The sequence below is a fragment of the Xenopus laevis genome, chromosome 1L, assembly GCF_017654675.1.
Source record: "Xenopus laevis strain J_2021 chromosome 1L, Xenopus_laevis_v10.1, whole genome shotgun sequence".
In the NCBI taxonomy this organism is placed as follows: Eukaryota; Metazoa; Chordata; class Amphibia; order Anura; family Pipidae; genus Xenopus; species Xenopus laevis.
Window position 1 is genome coordinate 159,734,352 of NC_054371.1, and position 21,073 is coordinate 159,755,424.

Genomic DNA, 21,073 nt, shown 5'->3' on the forward strand with positions numbered 1-21,073 from the left:
GTAAGATCTGCTAGTGCAACTGTCTTTAGTATGCTAACCTCAGATGGAGAGAGCCTGCCATGTGAATGAATACTGTTTTGGGGTCATTTGCACTGGAAGTACAAGAGCACTTGTTTTTTTTAAATATTTTTTTACTTAAGTGAACATATGACCTTCAATATTTGCATTTGGAATGTCATTCCAAAGTGAAGTGACAACCACTGTAACCTGTAGCACTTAATATGCTCCCTTTTTGTGTCAAATTGTAAGCTTTATGAAACAGGGACATCCTTCCTTTTGTCTCATATAGCACTTAATCTTAACAGGACTTTCTATTTATTTGTATGTATTATGGTATTGGCCCCTGATTGTTCTATTTATTTGTTGTTCTGCTGTACAGTGCTATATAAATAAAAATACATAATTTTACCTAATTCTGTATTTGGGATATATTCCACACCCTGTCCTACTAATCTTTCTCCAGATCATGAGGCATTTCTATATTGCTCCAAAGCTGCAAAAGTGAAAATCATTTCCTTAGTGCTTGTTTGTGATTTTTAGGGAAAGGTCTTTCCCAAACTGAGAAAGAGAAGTCCTCAGGGTTCCTCAGAATCTGCATCAGACAAAGAAGAAGATGAAGCTACAGATTATGTTTTCAGAATTATTTATCCAGGGAGTCAGTGTGAGTTTGGTAAGTAAAACTTGGCAGTCCCTCGCTGCGCAAATATATGGTACAGGTTTGGGATCCCTTATCTGGAAATCCAATAACCAGAAAGCTTCAAATTATGTGAATAATTAATCTGTAATGGTAATAATCTAAGAAATAACAAAACAGTACCTTGTATGTAATGGTGACTAAGCTGTATGAATCTATATTGGTGGCAAAACAATCCTTTTGGGTTTACTTAATATTTAAATACATAGTAGACTTAAGGTATGGTGATCCAAATTACAGAAAGTTTCCTTATCTGGTTATCTGGTTAGATCCCACACCTGTACTTTTTCAGTTTGCCTGACCTTTATTACATAGGATTTACAAAAAGCAAAAAGTTCCCTTCCTGAACTAGCAAGCTATCACCAACATTTTGTGATCTAAATTCTTATTCTTGCTTCACAGATATAATAAGCATAACAAGTTTTAAAATATGGGAAATAAGTAAGACAAGTACATAATATAGTCGTTCCTTTTATAAAACACAAATATGACAGTTGAGTGTCATATGCACAATTATGTTAAGGTTAAAGTCTTATGATCCAATTGTTACCTAAATGAACTAGCGAGAGTTACTTTTTTTTTTATAATTATAGGCATAATTATAAAATTGCATGCCTTCTATGTTAAGTACCCCCCTGATAATACCTTCCTAAGATACAGAGAAACAACAAAGCAAATTGCCCACTACTATAAGATTAAGTAAATTCAGTAACAGAAAACAATATTTTCAGGATTTTTCCCCAAAACCCTGAATTTATTGGATTATCGTGCTAAACCCACCGGAGACCACGATATCTGGTAGGGACGTCTGCCATTGACCTATAAATTGACAGGTCTGAGATGGTGGATTTTTGGATTCTGGCTTTTTGCAGCATTGGGGTATAATAAATCTTGAAAAACAATTTCCACAAACAATTTGAGTTTTGCCCTTGAAAGCCTGACCAGATAAATTTGAGGTTTAGTAAATAACCCCTCCTAATGTATCTTACTGATTTCGTTATGGTTTAGTAAATAAGTTTTTGCACTAAAAATATATGATGGCATGAACAGATAGCTCTGGACAGAATTTACAACTGTGTTATTGTTCTCTATCGACAGTAGCTCAGGAACTTATAGATCCCCAGGGAGAGGGACTGCCTTCTATGTGGCAACCAAGCACACGAAAATCCTCCTGCTCATCCTGTTCACAAAGTGGATCATCAGATGGAGGACCCTCCAATGGCTGTAACCATGAGAGGTAGGTTACATATTTTTTGTTCATCCATACACAACATCTGATTAAGTTCTCAGCCCTGGCACTCAGGCTCTATAGGGGTAATTGCAAAGACCCCAGGCAGAAGTGCAAGAGCACACAAGAGTCCTTTGAGCATTTAAGGCTTTTATACACATCATGGAACTCTGAGGTGATTTTTAATATACTCATATACCATTTTAAGACAGGGGGGTAAAGTATTTTTACTATCCAAATTAAAGGAACAGTAATACCAAAAACTGAATAATTAAAATATAACGTACTGTTGCTCTGCACTGGTAAATATGTCATGTTTACTTCCGAAAGACTACTATAGTTATATAAACAAGCTGCTGTGTGGGCATGGAGGCAGCCATTCAAGCTGCTGGAAAAAAAGGAGAGAAGGCACAGGCTACACATAATCACTGTCCAATACATGATGTTTTTTTTCTGTTATGTGCTATGTAACCTTTTTTTCATCTTAAATGGCTGCCCCATGGCTACACAGCAGCTTATTTATATAAATTATAGTAGTCTGAAGCAAGCACACAACTTTAACCAGTGCATGTTACCAATATATGTTAATTACTTTAAAACGCTTTCATTTTTTGGTGTTACTGTTCCTTTAAGTCATGTGACACAAAATACATCACGAAGCATAATTTACAACTGATTACATCACTAAGCACCATTTATAAAGATATATTTTACAGTATACTACATTTTACACTAGCACTTTATGGTTATGGTCATATTGATAATAGTACATGTTAACTAGAGTAGATCTGGATTTACGTTACTGGATTTAGAAGAAAGTATAACTTTTTGTAAATCTGCTTTATATAGCTGGAGTAATGGAACTTTATTGTAGCTTCATCTTATATTGTAATGTTGCAATGAGTGTTAATTGTCTAGTCTGCGAAGAAGACATTCAAGTAAGAATTTCATTTACGTACTCTGTACATATGACAATAAAACTTTGAATCTTGAATCTATCTTCATTGTTCTTGTAAAGAAAGTTAATTAGACATGAATATATTCTTCTAATGTTCTTGGCAGTTTTTTATGGATTGGCCTAGTGTAACATTGGAACACAAACCTAAATGCTACTGGGTACAGTTACAGTCCTTTCTGGGGCTATAATTTAGTCCCATTACTGTTTCACTATAATACGGTCTGCGTCTAATGGGATACAAAAAAGGTAGATCTAGCAATATACATTCACTTGCTCCATAGTTTATTAGTAAGTAATTATTTGTAGCAAATAGTTTGTTAATATTAGTTATTGGTAATTTGGTTGGCCAACAAGCGTTGTGCTATTTACCAGCAAGAGTTCTTTCAACTTGGGGTTGGTTTGCTTTAAAGTAATTCATTCAACAATGTTTGTAACACTACTACTTTTTTTACCAGATAAAAGCCAAACGATTTTCCAAATGCTTATTTGTACTGCAGATAAGGCACTTTTGTTTGAAATGCAATACATTTTAAACAAAGCAGTTCCCATAAATAGCAGACCCCCATGTGAAAAATCTCAATAACAACATCATTTTTGCTTAGTTAAACTATAACTAAAAGGTGTATGAAATGATGTTTCAGCCAAAACAAGAAATAGACCACTCGTATAAATTTAATTATCTTCTGCTGTAGTTGACCTGAAGGAAAATATGTCCTTATCTGGGATCGCCCTTTCAATGCAATACTGGCCATCTTATTCAGTGTACATAAATGGAACATCTGCAGTTAATAACGGCTTCTTTTCCTGACATCATCTGAATATCCAGGAGCCTTCGGTTTAAAACATAATTTTTATTTACTTTTTTCCTCAGTTTGGATGAATGAAAGTGGATTATTATTGTTGTTTCAGGGCATGAAGATCTTTCATCAGTATTTTGCAAAATGATGTACCTGCATAGTGAATTGGCAAATTCATATTCATTTTGGCATTAGAACTTGTAGCCTAAATAACAGTGGTGACAGCCATTGTACATTAAATTGTATGTATGCTGCTGTATTTATTTCCACTGTTCTAGTTAACATACTTTATCATATTGCAGTAAAGTAGGAAGTGGATTTGTTTTAACTTAAAGGGGTAATTCACCTTTATATTCATTTTTAGTATGTTATAGAATGGCCGTTTGGTCTTTTATTTCTTAAAGTTTTTTTTTTTTTTTAATAAATTGCCTTCTTTTCCTGACTCTTTCCAGCTTTCAAAATGGGGTCAATGATCTCAGCAACGAACACCTGTTGCTCTGTGAGGCTATAATTTTTTTGTTATTCTACTATTTACTACTTATCTTTCTATTCAGACCTTCTCCTATACATATTCTAGTCTTTTGTTCAAACCACTGCCTGGTTGCTAGGGTCATTTGGACCCTAGAAACCTGATACCTGCTGAAATTTCAAACTGGAGAGCTGCCGAACAATCATTAAAAAATACAGAAAAAAGTGAAGGCCAATTGCAAGTTGTCTCAGAATATTACATACCTGGGGGCACATTTACTAAGGGTTGAATATCGAGGGTTAATAAACCTTTAAATTCGACCCTCGAAGTAAAATCCTACGAATTCGAATATCGAATTCGAAGGATTTACCGCAAATCCTACGATCGAAGGAAAAATCGTTGAAATCCTTCGAAATGAACGGTTCGAAGGATTTAAATCGATCGATCGAAGGATTTTCCTTCGATCAAAAAAACCTTAGAAAAGTGATGGGGAAGGTCCCCATAGGCTAACATTGTACCTCGGTAGGTTTAAACTGCCAAAGTATGTAGTTGAAGTTTTTTTTAAAGAGACAGTACTTCGACTATCGAATAGTCGAATAGTCGAACGATTTTTACTTCGAATCCTTTGAGTCGAAGTTGTAGTTGAAGGTCGTAGTAGCATATTCGATGGTCGAAGTACCCAAAAAAATACTTTGATATTCAAAGTTTTTTTCTTTCGAATCCTTCACTCAAGCTTAGTAAATGTGCCCCTAAAAGTTAATTTTAAGGTGAACAACCCCTTTAATTCAAGACACTGTTTAAAGGCACTCCTTCTGTTGTGTGCCAGTAGGAAAGCAACTTGTTTATTCTTAACTTATTCATTGTTTTTAGAACTCCGCTTAAGATGCTTTGCGACAATATGAAGTACCAGATTGTTTCTCGGGCATTTTATGGATGTAAGTCTTAATCCTTTTTTTTCATATTCTACAGGCTATAGATTTTTATACATTTTAACTTGTTCTTGTAAATATTGCTTTACCAACTGAATTATTATTTAACAAAAAATGCCATTTGCACAGTTAAACAAATATAATTTTATGCAGCATTTTAATATGCATTAATTGATCATTTTAGTGGTTTTAAAGTTATTTTTAAAAGTAATTGCAGTTAAAATAGGACTGAAAGAAACAAGATTGAAATAATTTTTATAGTGTAATTAAAGTTCACTTTGCTTGATTAACATGATAATATAGAATTTGGAGTATTTTTTTCTGGTGATGTGTCCCCTTTAATACAAAGCTTCCTTATCTATACATGTGACTTTGTGTGAGAAGTTAAATAATATCTATTCATAAAAGCAATATTGATCAGTTACGCCAATCTTTTTTGAGGGTGGGTTTCAAATTCACAATATTTTCCCCAGTGAAATTAAGGGGATGTTTTTAAGACTACTCAATCCATTCAGCTCAAGCAGTGATTAAGGAAACCCTGCACTAGATCAGGAAGTCACTCAAGGTTTTGGGGGGAAAAACCTTGTTACTTGAGGTATTTGTCCCTGAGCATTTCTTATTTAAGAAAGCCCACTTGGGAAAAAATACCTCAACTAACAGCCCCCAAAACCCTGCGTCATTGCTTTGCAGTCTTAAATTGCCCCCCCCCCCCCGTATACTGTTGTAAATTCATGTCTCAGTCAAAAAGGATCTACAATTTATTAGTGGTAACATTCTCATCTGCAACAGGGCTTGCCTACTGCAGACACCTTTCTACTGTGAGAACACACTTATCGGCGCTGGTTAATCATAAGATTGTGTATCCCGACATACCTGTTGATACCAACTTTGGGCTGACTGTGGCAATCTGGCAAAAATATTTAGAAGATAGTAAGGTAGGATTTAGCGTTTTTTACTGTAATTATGATGAGTTTCTTTGAATATGTTCAATTTCTCAAATGGTTTATACATTTTTATAAGTACTGGCATAAATTCGCTAGCGAAGTGGACCTACTCTAGCGCTAATTCGCACCCTTACGCCAGACGAAGTTGCGCTATGGCGAAGCAACGTAACTACGCTAATTCACTAACTTGCGCGTTTTACTGAACGTTACCTCTTGCACCAGACTTGCCTTCGCAACCTCAGACCAGGCGAAGTGCAATAGAGTAGATAGGGCTTGCTTCAAAAAAAGTTGACATAACGCTGGCGTCTTTTAATTTTTTAAGGGTGATAGGCTGAAAAAGATCGAAAATTATTTTGGGGGTACCCTCCTTCCCCCCTACATTTCTTAACACATGGCAACTCAACAATACAGTGGGCACATGTGTAGGGCAATAGAACACCTTTATTTTATTTTATTTTTTAAAGGATTCCTGGGCTTCTGTAATGTAGTTGCTGCAGCATATACGTCCATTATATTTTAACTTTGCACCGTATGCAAATTAGGCAACGCTAGCGTAACTTCGCTTTGCCTGACGAAGTAACGGTAGCGCAACTTCTCTACTGTTCGCCTCCCTGAGCGCAATTTCGCATTTTAGTGAATTTGCGTAGTGCTGGCGAAACTATGCCTGGCGAAGCTGTCGCTGGCGCAACTTCGGATCTTAGTGAATTTGCCCCATGGTTTTGCAGAGGTTTTAAATTGCTATTCTTTGACAACATTTATTAAGAGGCACAGAACAGACATTTCAAATGCATATGTTGGTGTTAAAAACAAGGTTTTTTCTACACATTTATGTATTGATTTTACTCAGCATTCCTTCAACAGTGCAAACAAAACAAGCGGCAACTTGGCAGCAAGCAATGGGTTCCTGCCCTTAGACCACATACATTAATGCTTTGTTATTTGTGCAGTGGTTTGGCACATTCATGAGCAAACTTAATTATTTATATAACAAATGATTCACAAAGGTAGTGTATGAACGACACTTTTTTTTAAATCAATTTATTTACTAAATATATTTTGTTCTTTTATCTGCTGGTATGACACACTCACACACACCCACTTATAATATAGGTAAGATTGTATATTTAAAGTTCAAGGTTCATGTGCAAGTTTTCTTTATCAGAATTCTTGTAAATACCTGCATAACAGTTTGGCATTTTAACAATGTTGTATTAAAAGGGAAGGGCGCTTACAACCTTGGACACTCCCACATAATTACAACTGTTTGGCATGTGCTAAAAATGTTGTCCTGCAACAACTTTTTAAATACTTAAACCTTTTAAGTATTAAAGGGAGAATGATATGAATTGCATTCTATGCTTTGCATTCACACTGTTGTTAGACCTAGGCAGGCTGCTTACCATATTTTATTTATAGCCTTGCAGCTTTGAATATGTGGCCTATTATTTCTCCTTTTATTCCACACTGGTAAGATTTTCAGTGTGAGTCTAATACTGCTTATTTGTGTGAGAGCTGCTGCACTAGTAATGTTCCAGAAGCTCTACTCCATTTGTTGATCTGATTTAATCTCTTGCTCAGTGTTGTGGTGCTACTGAACTAGCACTGAAGTGTTAATACCAATGTTAACAAGCAGCAGGGATGATTTTGGTGTGCAGCAAATAATTAGCATACCCCCTTTTCGCTTTAAACAGATTTTGAAAATTAGAAAATAATTAGCAATGCACACAATTTTGGAAGTGACATACAATTATATTAGGGATGCACTGATTCCAGGATTCGGTTCGGTATTCAACCGAATCTTTTGCAAAGGATTCAGGGGTTCGGCCAAATCCAAAATAGTGGATTCGGTGCATCCCTAAATTATATATAATCCAAGCTGAATGAGCAACCTGAAAAGTGTCCAGAATAATATATGCAAAACTAATTGTCATCAACTAAAAGCATTATTTCATTTGGCTTCCTTAAGAACTATGAAGAGCAGGAGCTTTTACGTCTGATTTACTATGGAGGTATTCAACATGAGATCAGGAGAGACGTTTGGCCTTTTCTTCTTGGACACTATCAATTTGGCATGACAGAAGAAGAGAGAAGAGAGGTTAGTACAGTGCTTAGGGGTCACTTTTAAAGTAGCAGTGAACAATGTAAATACCAGCCCTGTTAATGTAAAACATTACAATGAAATTCTTTTCATTCTGTTTAAAATTTAATTGGCTTCTGATGTACTTGGCCACAGTGTGTGCATGGGACCTTAGGTGGTAAGCTTTACCAGGCCTGGACTGAGATATAAAATAGACCTTGGCATTTCAAGTACAAATGGCCCAAAAAGCTCCCCACAATATTACTAAATAGTGACCATCTATAGCATCTTATAGCAGTCATTCTGGCATCTGCAAGAATGCACAGATTGACAGTCCTGGGCCTGAGCTTTACTGGTGCAGGGGTTGATGAGAAGGATGCACACTTAATGAAAAAAACTGTTAAAATATGTAAGTTCTCAATTAATGAACCATACAATTCCCTGTTACAAATATATTATGATTTACATTATATATACAAGCTTTTTAAAAAATAATTTTTAAAAATTGTAAATAGTAGGATTTCACATTAATGAAAGATACCCATTTGTTACACAAACCACTACAAGCACATACACCATGAAAGCATATCCATTCATGCACGGTTTTGAGGCCAAAATCTGTGTAATTAAAATGAGTTTATTTTAAATAATATGCATTTAGAAAGGTAAAGCAACTGGCAACCACACATTGAGGCGTGCCGTGTTTCAATTAAGAGCAATTATAGAAAGACCAATATTTAAACACATAAACAACCAAGCAAACCAACACAAACCATCTTTGCTTATGTTTACCAGCGCTACATATACTTACCTGAAGCTGTGTTTATTTAATTACATGTGTTACACTGGATCCTGGGAAGCATTACAGCTACCAAGGTATTGACCAAGAAATGTAAGCAAATTCATTGTGCTGTACAGCAGCAGTACTGAGATATATAGCAGATCAAACATAAAAGCATTCAGTGTACGCAAAGAATATACTCTGTAAAGAGAAGAAAATGCCAAACACAGCACATTTCCCCTGTTATTGAAATTGAATGTATTTGTAGTTGACTAAAATTTCTTGAATTAACATGCCTATTCCTTGCATTTGTTTTTACTGTATTCTTATGTTCCTTACATACTTCTATGAATTCTCTCAGTAGGCTCAATCTCCCAACACACTCTGATGGATCCCATATTTACATTTCTTTTTGCAATAATTGCAATTTCTCAAACTCTCCTTTTTCTCTTTCTTATCCCATCTTTATTTTTTTATTCATTAATGCATTACTTTATCCCTTCCCACAGACAGTCAAACTGTAAGACAAATGAACTCCCCTGCCCAAACCTCGTTCCTCTTTTACATTCCAAGAACTTGCCATATAATTTCACGAGAAAAAGAAAAACTATTAGGAATGAGATGCTAGCACCTAACATATATATTGGACAAACCACCCTCTGCTCCAAATGTTGTACAATTTGTCCTGGTCAATGAGTAGGAAGTAACTTTCATTCTCACTACCTCTCATCCAGCTACTTGCCCTCTCGAATTAATGTCCTTGCATCTCATCCTCTCACGAGTCACTCTGCCAATTGACCAGCACTCATTCATATTTGCAGTCTCATTCTCGCCACTGGGACATTGCCTACTGAAACATTCACTAGTAAGACCTACTCTAAAAACTTTGTTTCCTACCATCTGACATCAGATATCTCACCTTCCCTATTCCTTTTACAAGTGCTGTTTACAACCGCTTAACCCACTTTAGCTCTACTAATGCTCTACTTGGCCCATTTCAATCTGGTTTTTGCCCACTACGTTCAACCGAAACTGCGCTAACCAAAATATCCAACGAGCATATCAAAAGGACATTTCTCCATTCTAATAGTCTACTCAACTTCATTGCTGCTTTTGACACAGTGGATCATCAGCTTCTTTGTGACATCTCTTCCAGTGCCATCTTTATACTAATGACAATCAAATGTCTCTTGTCCTGATCTTTCTTTCTCATATGTCAGACATCTAATTGACTCTCTGATATATCATATCGGATGTTCTTTTGTTTTCTAAAACAGAACTTGGTCAAAACAGAATTATTTCTATACCCCAATGTTGTCTGTTCCTGTAAATAACCCTTATCATTCATTCCAGTACAGAGGTTCACTGTCTTAGAATAATCTTTTATTTCACACTCTCCATTTCTCACATCCAATCCCTCACAAAATCTTGCCAACTACATCTTAAAGATATTGTAAGAATATTTTATTTTCTCAGTCAGGAAACTGCAAAAATGCTTGTTCACTTATTAAGGACCTCCTGCCTAAATTATTGCAATTTCCTTCTTATAGAACTTCTGCTCAATTGCTTACTTTCATACAATTCATCTAAAATGCTGCTGTTCAGTTAATTCAAAATTAAATTGAATAAAAAGAAGTGGAGCTTAGATGCTGCTGATTTACAAAGTAAAGGGTGTGGTGAGATTCCAGATGTGCTATACCAAAATACTACAGTGAATGACAAGTCCTCAGAACTTGGCTGATTTTCCAGGAATTCAAAGCTTGGTGTGAATGGCATTCTTTCTGCATCTATGTATTTTGCCTGCTTTGGGCACACCATGGTACAGGAATCACAATTGTTTTATTAATTGAATATGTTTATCTTCTGTAAGCTAACCACAAAGGAAACAGACACAACTGTAGTGAATTTGCAATGATAAAAATGGATGTAGCATTCTGTAAGATAAATAACTCTTTTCATTAAAATTTCACTACAGGTGGATGATCAAATACGTGCTTGCTATGAGCAAACAATGGCAGAATGGTTGGGTTGCGAGGCTATTGTTAGGCAACGAGAGAAGGAATCTCATGCAGCTGCTCTTTTAAAGTGTTCTTCGGGGGCCAGTCTAGATATCCAAATCCAAAGGATGATGCACAGGGACTCGACAGTCAGCACTGAGGTCAGTAACAACATGCTATTTACACTTTGACCCTCCTTGTGCATGTAGGTGTGCATATTCTGTTTTATTTCTTTCACAAAATGTATTGCTTTAGTGTAATCAGATATTTTCTAGTTAAAACAAATGGCATTTCAATCTTATTTGGGATGATTACATGCTAATTGTATCTTACATATAGTTTATGAAGAAACACACCTTATGGTGAATAGAAATATTACATTTAGTATAAAATGCTACAACACTGGCAGCCAAAAGGGGCATTTATTGCTGTTGATTCTCTGAGAAAATAAACTGAAAGTGACAGTAGCATGTTATAGACATGGAGTAACCTTGTTTGACTCTCTATGAAAAGGCCTATTGTATATTTCATGTTTGCAGTGTGAACAAATAGAGGTTGGGAGAGTGTTTTAAAAATAGGCAGGGGGTAGCCAGAATATTATGGAAGCTATTGTAGACTGGGCAGTGGGATAAGTATGGGGTCATAGGGTCTGTTACAAGAAACTAGTAACATTAAATGTGATTCTCCATTAAATAATATATCAGAAGGAAAAGTAGTAACCTCCGCTGTATGCAGGCAAATGCACAGAGTATGTCAGATAAAATGGGAGAGCTAGAGTTAATTGCATGCACTAAAAACTGTGATATAATTTGTATCACTGAGACCTGGTGAGATGAAACCTGTTACTGACAGAAGGGACAGAGGGATTAAAAAGGATGAAATAGTTTGTCTTTATGTAAAACCTGAATTAAAGCCATGCTGTAAAGAAATAACTGGGGAATCCCTTTGGGTTGAGATTTTGACTGGGCAAAAAGTTACAAAGAAAATGATCATTGGTGTATGCTATAAACCACCTTGAACAAGTGACAAGATTCAGGCCCAACTACTTTTACAAATGGAGGCTTCACAACTAAATCAAGTTATTATTATGGGTGACTTCAACTATCCAGACATTGACTGGGGTAATGGGGTTGTCAAGTCAGAAAAAGCTAACAGGTTTGTAAATATGCTGAATGATAACTTTTTATTTCAGCTCATTCAAGAACCTGCTAGGAATAACTCACTTTTGGACCTGGTAATAACTAATAATAATGAACTCATCTCTAGCAATTGCATGGGTGAGCATTTAGGGAATAGTGATCATAACATGGTCTCCTTTGAGATTATGTTGGAGAAACAACACTATAAGGGGTTAACTAAAACACTAAACTTTAGACGTGCAAACTTTGAAAGTAAGGACAACTCTGCAACATATTAAGTGGGAAATGCTTTTCACAGGGTTAAACACAAAATAAAAATGGGAAGTCTTTAAAATGCTGCTTAATAAATAAACATGTCAGTATATTCCCCTGCAAGGAACGTTGTTGCAAAGCAAAACCTTTGTTCTTTGACAGAATTGTTGTTATTGAGGTAAGTAACAAAAGACGTGCTTTTAGGATGTGAGCAGGAACATTGACTATGTAATGGCACTGGATGTAATGTACATGGACTTTACTAAAGAGTTTGATACAGTACCACCCAGAATGTTAATGTTTAAACTAAGGAATATTGGCCTGGAACATAGTACAGGTATGGAACCTGTTATCCAGAATGCTCAGGACCTGGGGTGTTCCGGATAATGGATCTTTCATTCATACCTTAAGTCTACTAGAAAATTTAAACATTAAATATTAACTTTTCATCATTAAATACACACAATAGGCTGGTTCTTCTTCCAATAAGGATTAATTATATCTTAGTTTGGATCACGTACAAGCTACTGTTTTATTATTATAGAGAAAAAGGGAATCCTTTTTAAAAATGTGGACTATTTGATTATAATGGAGTCTATGGGAGATGTTCATTCCTTAATTCGGAAATTTTCTGGATAACGGGTTTCCGGATAACGGATCCCATACCTGTATTTGTAATTGGATAGAAAACGGGCTCAAAGATAGATACGTAAAAGAGTGGTGGTAAATGGAACATATTCCAAAATTAAAAATGAGGTATTCTCTAATACTCTGAATACCTTCATCATGCTCTAACTTTGAGTCTGACCTTTGGCATTTCTGTTTTAGACCTGGCTCTCTCCTTTTCCATGTAACGTGTGCTACATGAATAAGTTGATGTTTTTATGTGAATGAATGAAGCCACCAGCTGCAGTTATAAACAACTGAATTTTAGTTAAAAAAGTAAACATCTTTTTAGCGGATAAATTAGATTTCCCTTGGCTGCTGACCCCACAGGTGTGCATCTTAGGAGTTATGGATGACATCATATATACTAATCATGCCAGAGTTAGATACCGTACACTGTTGTACTATGCTAAGAAAGTAATTGCTATGGCATGGATGGGTCCCCAACCGCCCACAGTGCAAAACTGGATAACGTTGGTGAATCAGAATCTGCCTCTCATTAAACTCACCTTACTAGCCAGAGGCTCACTGAAGAGATTTGAGAAAATATGGAGTCCGTGGTGGGAAGCGGGGCTTGGTGGTCTGGGCTCCCGAACGTGAAAAGTAACGTTTGTTTCTACTGTCAAAGGCATGAATCCTTAATTCTATCTAGAACCTGATGCTACTGCCCAATCTGTTGATGACAGGAGTATAGGAGGCAATGTTCACATCTTAGGGTAAGGCCACACTAAGCGATAGCGCGGCGATTTGACTCGCGGCGACTTTTCGCCGCGACTTTTAATCCGCAATCGCTGGCGAAACTTTGGCGCTGGCGTCTATGGGGAATCGCTGCGTAAAAACACACGCGGCGATCTTTTTTCTATTGTCGCTCGAAATCGCCTCGCTAGGCGATTTCGAGCGACAATAGAAAAAAGATCGCCGCGTGTGTTTTTACACTGGCGATTTTGCGCGATTCCCCATAGACGCCAGCGCCAAAGTTTCGCCAGCGATTGCGGATTAAAAGTCGCGGCGAAAAGTCGCCGCGAGTCAAATCGCCGCGCTATCGCTTAGTGTGGCCTTACCCTTAATGTACGGCTGTTTGAACTATGTTTTAAACCTTGAGTGTATCAATCACATTACTACACGAATTTGTATGTACAAATTTTATTCCAAGCTCTGTAATGGTAACTCAACTACATTTACGGCATATACTTTGTTTTATGTTTAATGTGTTGTAAAGCAATAAAATTTTGCCTTTAAAAAAAAAAAAAAAGTAAACATCTTTATAAAGCAATTAATTTTTTACACTGAACTATTCAACAGTGCCCATAAATTCACTATTCACTAAAGATATCAGAAAAATGCAGGATGCAGTGGCGAAACTAGAAATTACTGGGCTCCAAAGCAGATTATTTTTCAGGCCTCCAAAATATCTAGAGATTGACCTATTTTAATAATATTTATTGAAATTGGCCTCATGGGGCCCCTATACTTCCTGGGCCCCCCAGTCAGCCGCAGGGTCTGCTTCCTCTGTAAATAAGCCACAGGCAGGATGTGACACAATTAGTTGTGTGCTATAAAGATTTTGAGTTGTGCAGTACCTCAACTACCCCTTAGATGTCATGAGTGTCATGTTCACACAATAAGACAGGTATTTAATAGACATCATTAGTCTTCTCCCTCCCATCAGAAGACTGCTATACACCCCTTTGCACCTGTAAAAACAAGTTTTATAAAGCTCCGTAATGGTTGCTTACAAAAGTAGCTTTATGTAAAATAACTGTGTTGTAAAATACACAATAAACCTGTGTTGTTTTCCCCACAGTTGCTTTTGCTTTTTTTTTTATTTTTAATGTGCCCAATTCAGTTCAGTGGAACATAGGTTTAGAGTGTTAAAATAAATATTGATGTTATTTGTTTGGGTTTTGGTATTTTTGGCATGTTTATAAATAAACAATTTACAATTATCAAATATTTATATACATTTTTCTCATAAATTGGCCGTATGTATGTATAAAGTAATGCCGGAAGTCCCAGCAAGTTATTGGCAAATATTTTAAAAAATGTGGGTTGAGGATTTCATGTTGTCCTTTCCTTAAGTTCTGCTTGTACTGGATGGGCTAGTGACCCTTTTTAGCCACAAATATATAGTAAATAAAGTACCCCCTCTTGTAAAATATAAGGATATTATAAGTTACCGAGGAGTTCCATGACCATATAAAAACACGAGCCAAAAAGAATTACCAGCAGCACACTGTGTGAGTTGTAGTTGTGCAAAAAGGTTTATTTAGCCAAAAAACCCTTTATCAAGCCTAATGTTACTACATCCTTGACTGAAGGATGTGTGGATTCAAACCCACCCTTTCCTTGTAGTGACATCACAAACAAATATACATACTCATATTATTATGTATATATGTTTGTGAGGTTTATGGTCCAGTGGCAGGCGTGGGCCCTCCAGTACAGCAATATAGTTTTATAGTTTGATTTGTGTACTCATTGATTGTTTTTGTTTACACAGTCCTCTCAAAGCTGCAGCTCCGATAGACAAAATCATGCCCGCTTGCAGAGTGATTCCAGCTCTAGTACACAGGTATCGTCAACTTTTTCCCCCTATGGAGTCTGAAGTAAAAGACTTTTGCTTATCTAAGCCCAAATCTTGTATAGCTACAATATTTTGAATGCTTTTTTAAATCGCATCTAGGCTTTCTTTTTGAAAAAGATTAAAATTGATGAAAATTAAAACTAGCTGCATTATTTGTGCAGAAGGATTGTAGTTAACAGGTGTTTATATGATCATACCCCATATGTAATAAAAGGAGCACATTTATCTTGGTTCAGTAACTTATAACAACCAATGAGATGTTTGCTTTTAACCTGATGACCAGTAGATACTACCTGCTGATTGGTTGCTATAGGTGACTAGACCTGTGATGTCCTACATCATTTAGTGAGACTTTAAGTTCTGATATGGGCCAATAAGGAGACATTGGATGCTGCATAATGATAACATGACCCTGTACATTTTACAGTTGTAGATGTTGTTTACTTTTGGTGGTTTTCATTGTTCATTTAATAAGCTGAATTTGTTTTTGTAGTGTGTTTTACACAATGAAATATCAGTACAGATATGTGTAATTCTGTCACAGGTGTTTGAGTCAGTAGAAGAAGCAGAACAAATAGAAGCCAGAAGTGAGGACAGCAAACCTACTAAGATATCTAACGGAACTGTTGCTAATGGAACCTGCTCTCCGGATTCAGGTCATCCTTCTTCACGAAATTTCTCCATTACCTCTGGGTATTCTGAACATAGTTTTAGCACAGATGACAATGCTTCTCTAGAGACCAACAAAAACTCCCTGCACTTGCACATGAAACAGGGGATTGCTGAGGTAAAAAAACAAACCACCTCAGATATTATCCTTCCAGATAACAAGACAGCAGAAGTGCTTCCCATTCAGGACAGCTTGGATGGAGAGGTGACCACTAATGAGAGCCTGGATGATTTTCTTTCCATTACTGAGAGCACAGACGATCTCCTGCCAGACAAGGAGACAGCTATGCTCTCTGTTGTAGAAGCGTGGCCAGACAGTGAAGCAGATAAAGAGAGCCTAGTAGGAAGTGAAGATAACTTGTCTGAAGAACCAGAGATGGAGAGTTTATATCCACAGCTTGACTCACTGGTGGTCATTGATGCTACGGTGTGTGAGATGTCTCCTGTTTCTTCAACAGGAGTGACGTATTCAGTAAGTATTTAACAGAAACTGGAAAAGTTTTAGTAACATATTGAGAGCCTTCTGCCAACTGTTTATTTTTGTCACCAGTATGCACCATATCTAGGGACTTTTTAGGTTGCAATCCTGCTTAATATTACAGAATGTGAATCAATTACCTGAAAGAGACATCTTTAGGGGATGTCTGTCTATGCTCCCCTTGATCATAGAGATCTCGATGATAAAGTAATTATTTGAATCTTAATTAATTTGTGAGTGCCAGTTGGGCTTTAAAACTACACGGCACTTTGTTAATGTCACTTGTGTTCATTTTAGCACCAGTTTTCTAAATTATTCTATCTGCATTTTCTGCTCAATCATAGCAAGAACTCTTGGACATGTACACCATAAATCTTCATCGCATAGAAAAGGACGTGCAGAGATGTGATCGCAACTACTGGTATTTCACACCAGCCAACCTGGAGAAGCTACGCAACGTCATGTGCAGGTGTGTAACACTCTTCAAAGCTGGAGGAGAGTTATTAGTTTGTATCCTAACCCTACAGGTTGCAGTAGGCTAACATGGCTTGTTATATTTCTTGATATATGTATGCATCATTCCTTGTACAATGCTGAATATGTAGCTTTGCTATTTTTAATAGAGTATAAGTACATGAGCATACTCTGCATCAAACATAAGATTTTTCTGTTGCTCAAAAATTAATGGCATTTTTTTAAAAAAAATGTACAGCTTTATTTTTCTATCATTATTGTTTACCTTTCTTTAATAATACAATAAATGTTCTTCAGCATGTTATTCCTTGCCAACAAAGGATGTTTTCTGGATAACTACACTGTAGTATGTACAATAGGTGGATTGGTCATAATTAAAGGGGCGGTTCACCTTTAATTGAAACTTTCGTATGTTATAGAATAATTTTAAGCAACTTTTCTTCATTTTTCCTTTTTTATAGTTTCTGAACTATTCGCCTTCTTCTTCTGACTCTTTACAGCTTTTAAATCGGGGTCACTGACCCCATCAAAAAACAAATGCTCTGCAAGGCTACACATTTCTTGTTATTGCCACTTTTTCTTAAGCATCTTTCTGTTCAGGCCCTCTCCTATTTATGTTCCAGTCTCTTATTCAAATCAGTGCATGGTTGGTAAGGTAATTTGGACCCTAGCAACCAGATTGCTTAAATTACACACCAGAAAGCTGCTGAACAACAGCTAAATAACTCTAAAACCTTATATATTTAAATTAACACCAATTGCAAATTGTCTCAGAATATCACTCTCTACATTACACTAAGGGGCTGATTCACTAAGGGTCGAATATCGAGGGTTAATTAACCCTCGATATTCGACTAGGAATTAAAATCCTTCGACTTCGAATATCGAAGTCGAAGGATTTAGCGCAAATACTGCGATCGTACGATCGAAGGATTATTCCTTCGATCGAACGTTTAAATCCTTCGAATTGAACGATTCGAAGGATTTTAATCCAACGATCGAAGGAATATCCTTCGATCAAAAAAACTTAGGAAAGCCTATGGGGACCTTCCCCATAGGCTAACATTGAGTTCGGTAGCTTTTAGCTGCCGAAGTAGGGGGTCGAAGTTTTTTTTAAAGAGACAGTACTTCGACTATCGAATGGTCGAATAGTCGAACGATTTTTAGTTCGAATCCTTCGATTCAAAGTCGTAGTCGAAGGTCGAAGTAGACCATCCGATGGTCGAAGTAGCCCAAAAAATACTTTGAAATTCGAAGTTTTTTTACTTCGAATCCTTCACTCGAATTTAGTGAATCGGCCCCTAAAAGTTAAAGGTGGACAACGTTTTCCAACTTTTGGAAACTGCCCACCGTACATTGGGCAATTTCCTTTGATAGCCAACTAGTCTGCCCATAGACCAAATGGACAATACTGTGAGAGTGGTTAAGGCCTTCTTTCTCTAGTTTTTGGGCTGATACCCTAATGATTGAAACTGGAGAATTTGACAATATTCTTTATCCTTACAGTGGAATGTACGGCATTGCTAATAGCACCCTTTGTATTTCCTAGCTATGTCTGGCAGCACATTGAGATCGGATATGTTCAAGGCATGTGTGATCTCCTGGCTCCTCTCTTGGTGATACTAGATGATGGTATGACATTCTTTATTCTCAAAGTTTTGTTCCATCTTACTAAACATTGATAGGTAATGCCTTAATGTTTAGTTTAATTGCCTTTCTGAACGTACTTATAGTGTAATGTTACTGTTATATGTATTAGAGGGAGGATTGACTGACAAGATCAGAATTAGTACTACATCAGACATTTGGTTTAACTATATTGCAATATGTAAGATACATGATCAACTGTTACTTTGTATTATACAGCTTTTTATGTTTTGGTAACAGGTCCCCATTTAATGTAAATGAGACTTAGAGATTTGACTTTTAGTGCTGTAAAGTAATTTTTGAAGTCAATATGATTCCACAATAATTTCTGTGCAGAGGCAAAGGCCTTCAGCTGTTTTACTGAATTGATGAAGAGGATGAACCAGAATTTTCCTCATGGAGGTGCCATGGACACACATTTTGCCAACATGAGATCTCTGATACAGGTATGAGCAAGCAGCCAAAAGGCAGATATCACTTAAAAATAAATCTTAGCAGAGAAACAAACATTGTTAGAGTGAAAAAGGCTAAAAGGAGTCAAAGACACCTTTATAATGCAGGGCATGCAGTGTGAAGCCTTCTGAAACCATAAGGTATTCACATTAGGGATGCACCAAATCCCAGACTCGGTTCAGGATTCGGTCATATCTGAGCTGTTTTTATCAGGTTTCATATTTGAACTAATCCAAGATCTTAGTCAACCAGGTTTTTACCCTATATAACTGAAAAAAAGGTGCATATGTTTAGGCGCACACGCATCAGGTATTTCCTCCTGTGAGCCAGCTTTTTCGGTGCAGAATAAGGGTTCGCAATCAGTTTAGTATTCAGCCAAATCCATACTCCTGGATTCCCTAATTCACATTCCTCATGTTATACATATATCACTGAGGCAGAGACATGCAAATTACTCCTTGTGTTTGTCTCTGTGGCCAACTATGCATCCAAAACTGCGTGTTTAATAGTACAGATACAGCCTAATAATTAAGAGCCCAATCTTTCAGGCAACCTGTTTCGATCTTAGATCTCATCAGTGCAATATAGTGGAAAATGGCTTCTGAAGGGGTAGGACTTGGGAAGCAGAGAAAACGATCTGGTTAGGGTGATTTGACATTAGCTTTCATTAACTCTAGTGAAACATTGCTGCTCCTGCAGTCAGGCATTACTATTTTATCAGACCATAAACTCAGCTCACCACCTTGGTTGTGGCATAAAGTTCCAGGCAAATATTTAAATGCCTATTAAATGTCTGTTGACTGCTAGAGAGTTTTACGTTTAAAATTCTTTCCCGCCAAGCCACAGGGAAAGCAATAATATGATTCTTTGTAACTAACATGGACTTCGTATTTACTTCATATTTATTCTTTTTTGGCAGATTTTGGATTCAGAACTTTTTGAACTTATGCATCAAAATGGTGACTACACTCACTTCTACTTCTGTTACCGCTGGTTCCTTCTCGACTTCAAACGGGGTAGGTGGTTATTATGGTCTGAGTCAGCACGGATACTTTGAGCTGACACAATGTGCTTCAAATTGCATATAGGGTTGCCATCTGACCGGTATTTTACTGGCCTGGCTGGTAAAAATGATCTCAATGCTATTAATAGGGGATAAAAGATAAATAGATAGGAAGGCTGGTATTTTTTTCCGGAAAAGGTGGCAACCCTAATTGCATGTATACAGTACAGGTACACTACATAACTTCTGTGTGCATACAGTAGTTCCCAATATGGAATTTAAGATTTCTTTACAAAGACTTTTGCTATGTCAGAAATGTTAGAGGTCAGACGTTATGCACAGTCTGGCTTCTCACTCCAATGACAAACAGCTTTTATGTTGTGAATTTTTTCTCAATACTCTGATGCATCAAACCATACTTCATTATTTGCAGTAGCAGTTGCTTACTTTTCAGCAACATATAACGAGGTTTTTTTGGGCTTTTTGTCTGTGAAATGAATAGAACATTTGCTTTTCTTTCTGATGCTTTGAATCTATGTAAAGAACCCTTTAGCTGTCTGCAGCATGAGCTAATGATCTGTGTGGATGCATGTTGTGCCTTTATTATTATAAGCAGCTCTGTGTTTAGCACATTGTTGAAAAGGTATGGTAATTGTTGCAGTAATCTCTTATTCTTAGGCAAAGCAAAATGATGCTTCTGGAAAATGACTGTTGAACTAGCCAAATAGTGCACCTGCTGATATGCACTACCAAAACCAGTGAACTTTAGACAGTAGGAATCCTAAATAAAGGCATTGTCTGTATGCTTGCCATAAACAATCCTCCTTGGCACGG

General features: G+C 36.7%; 1 protein-coding gene across 3 annotated transcripts in view; it reads left to right on the forward strand.

The window, feature by feature from the left end:
* LOC108715673 (small G protein signaling modulator 1) overlaps positions 1-21,073 on the forward strand; it is a 74,591-nt gene that overhangs the window by 51,822 nt on the left and 1,696 nt on the right. For 2 of the 3 annotated variants that reach the window (XM_018261048.2, XM_018261064.2), the window contains exons 12-23: positions 541-670; positions 1,793-1,931; positions 5,017-5,081; positions 5,865-6,010; positions 7,986-8,114; positions 10,853-11,035; positions 15,432-15,503; positions 16,060-16,656; positions 17,007-17,131; positions 18,686-18,768; positions 19,120-19,229; positions 20,156-20,252. In XM_018261048.2, coding sequence (XP_018116537.1) covers positions 541-670; positions 1,793-1,931; positions 5,017-5,081; positions 5,865-6,010; positions 7,986-8,114; positions 10,853-11,035; positions 15,432-15,503; positions 16,060-16,656; positions 17,007-17,131; positions 18,686-18,768; positions 19,120-19,229; positions 20,156-20,252 — 1,876 coding nt within the window. The remainder of the gene's footprint in view (positions 1-540; positions 671-1,792; positions 1,932-5,016; positions 5,082-5,864; positions 6,011-7,985; positions 8,115-10,852; positions 11,036-15,431; positions 15,504-16,059; positions 16,657-17,006; positions 17,132-18,685; positions 18,769-19,119; positions 19,230-20,155; positions 20,253-21,073) is intronic. The other variant, XM_018261055.2, reaches the window with a different exon arrangement.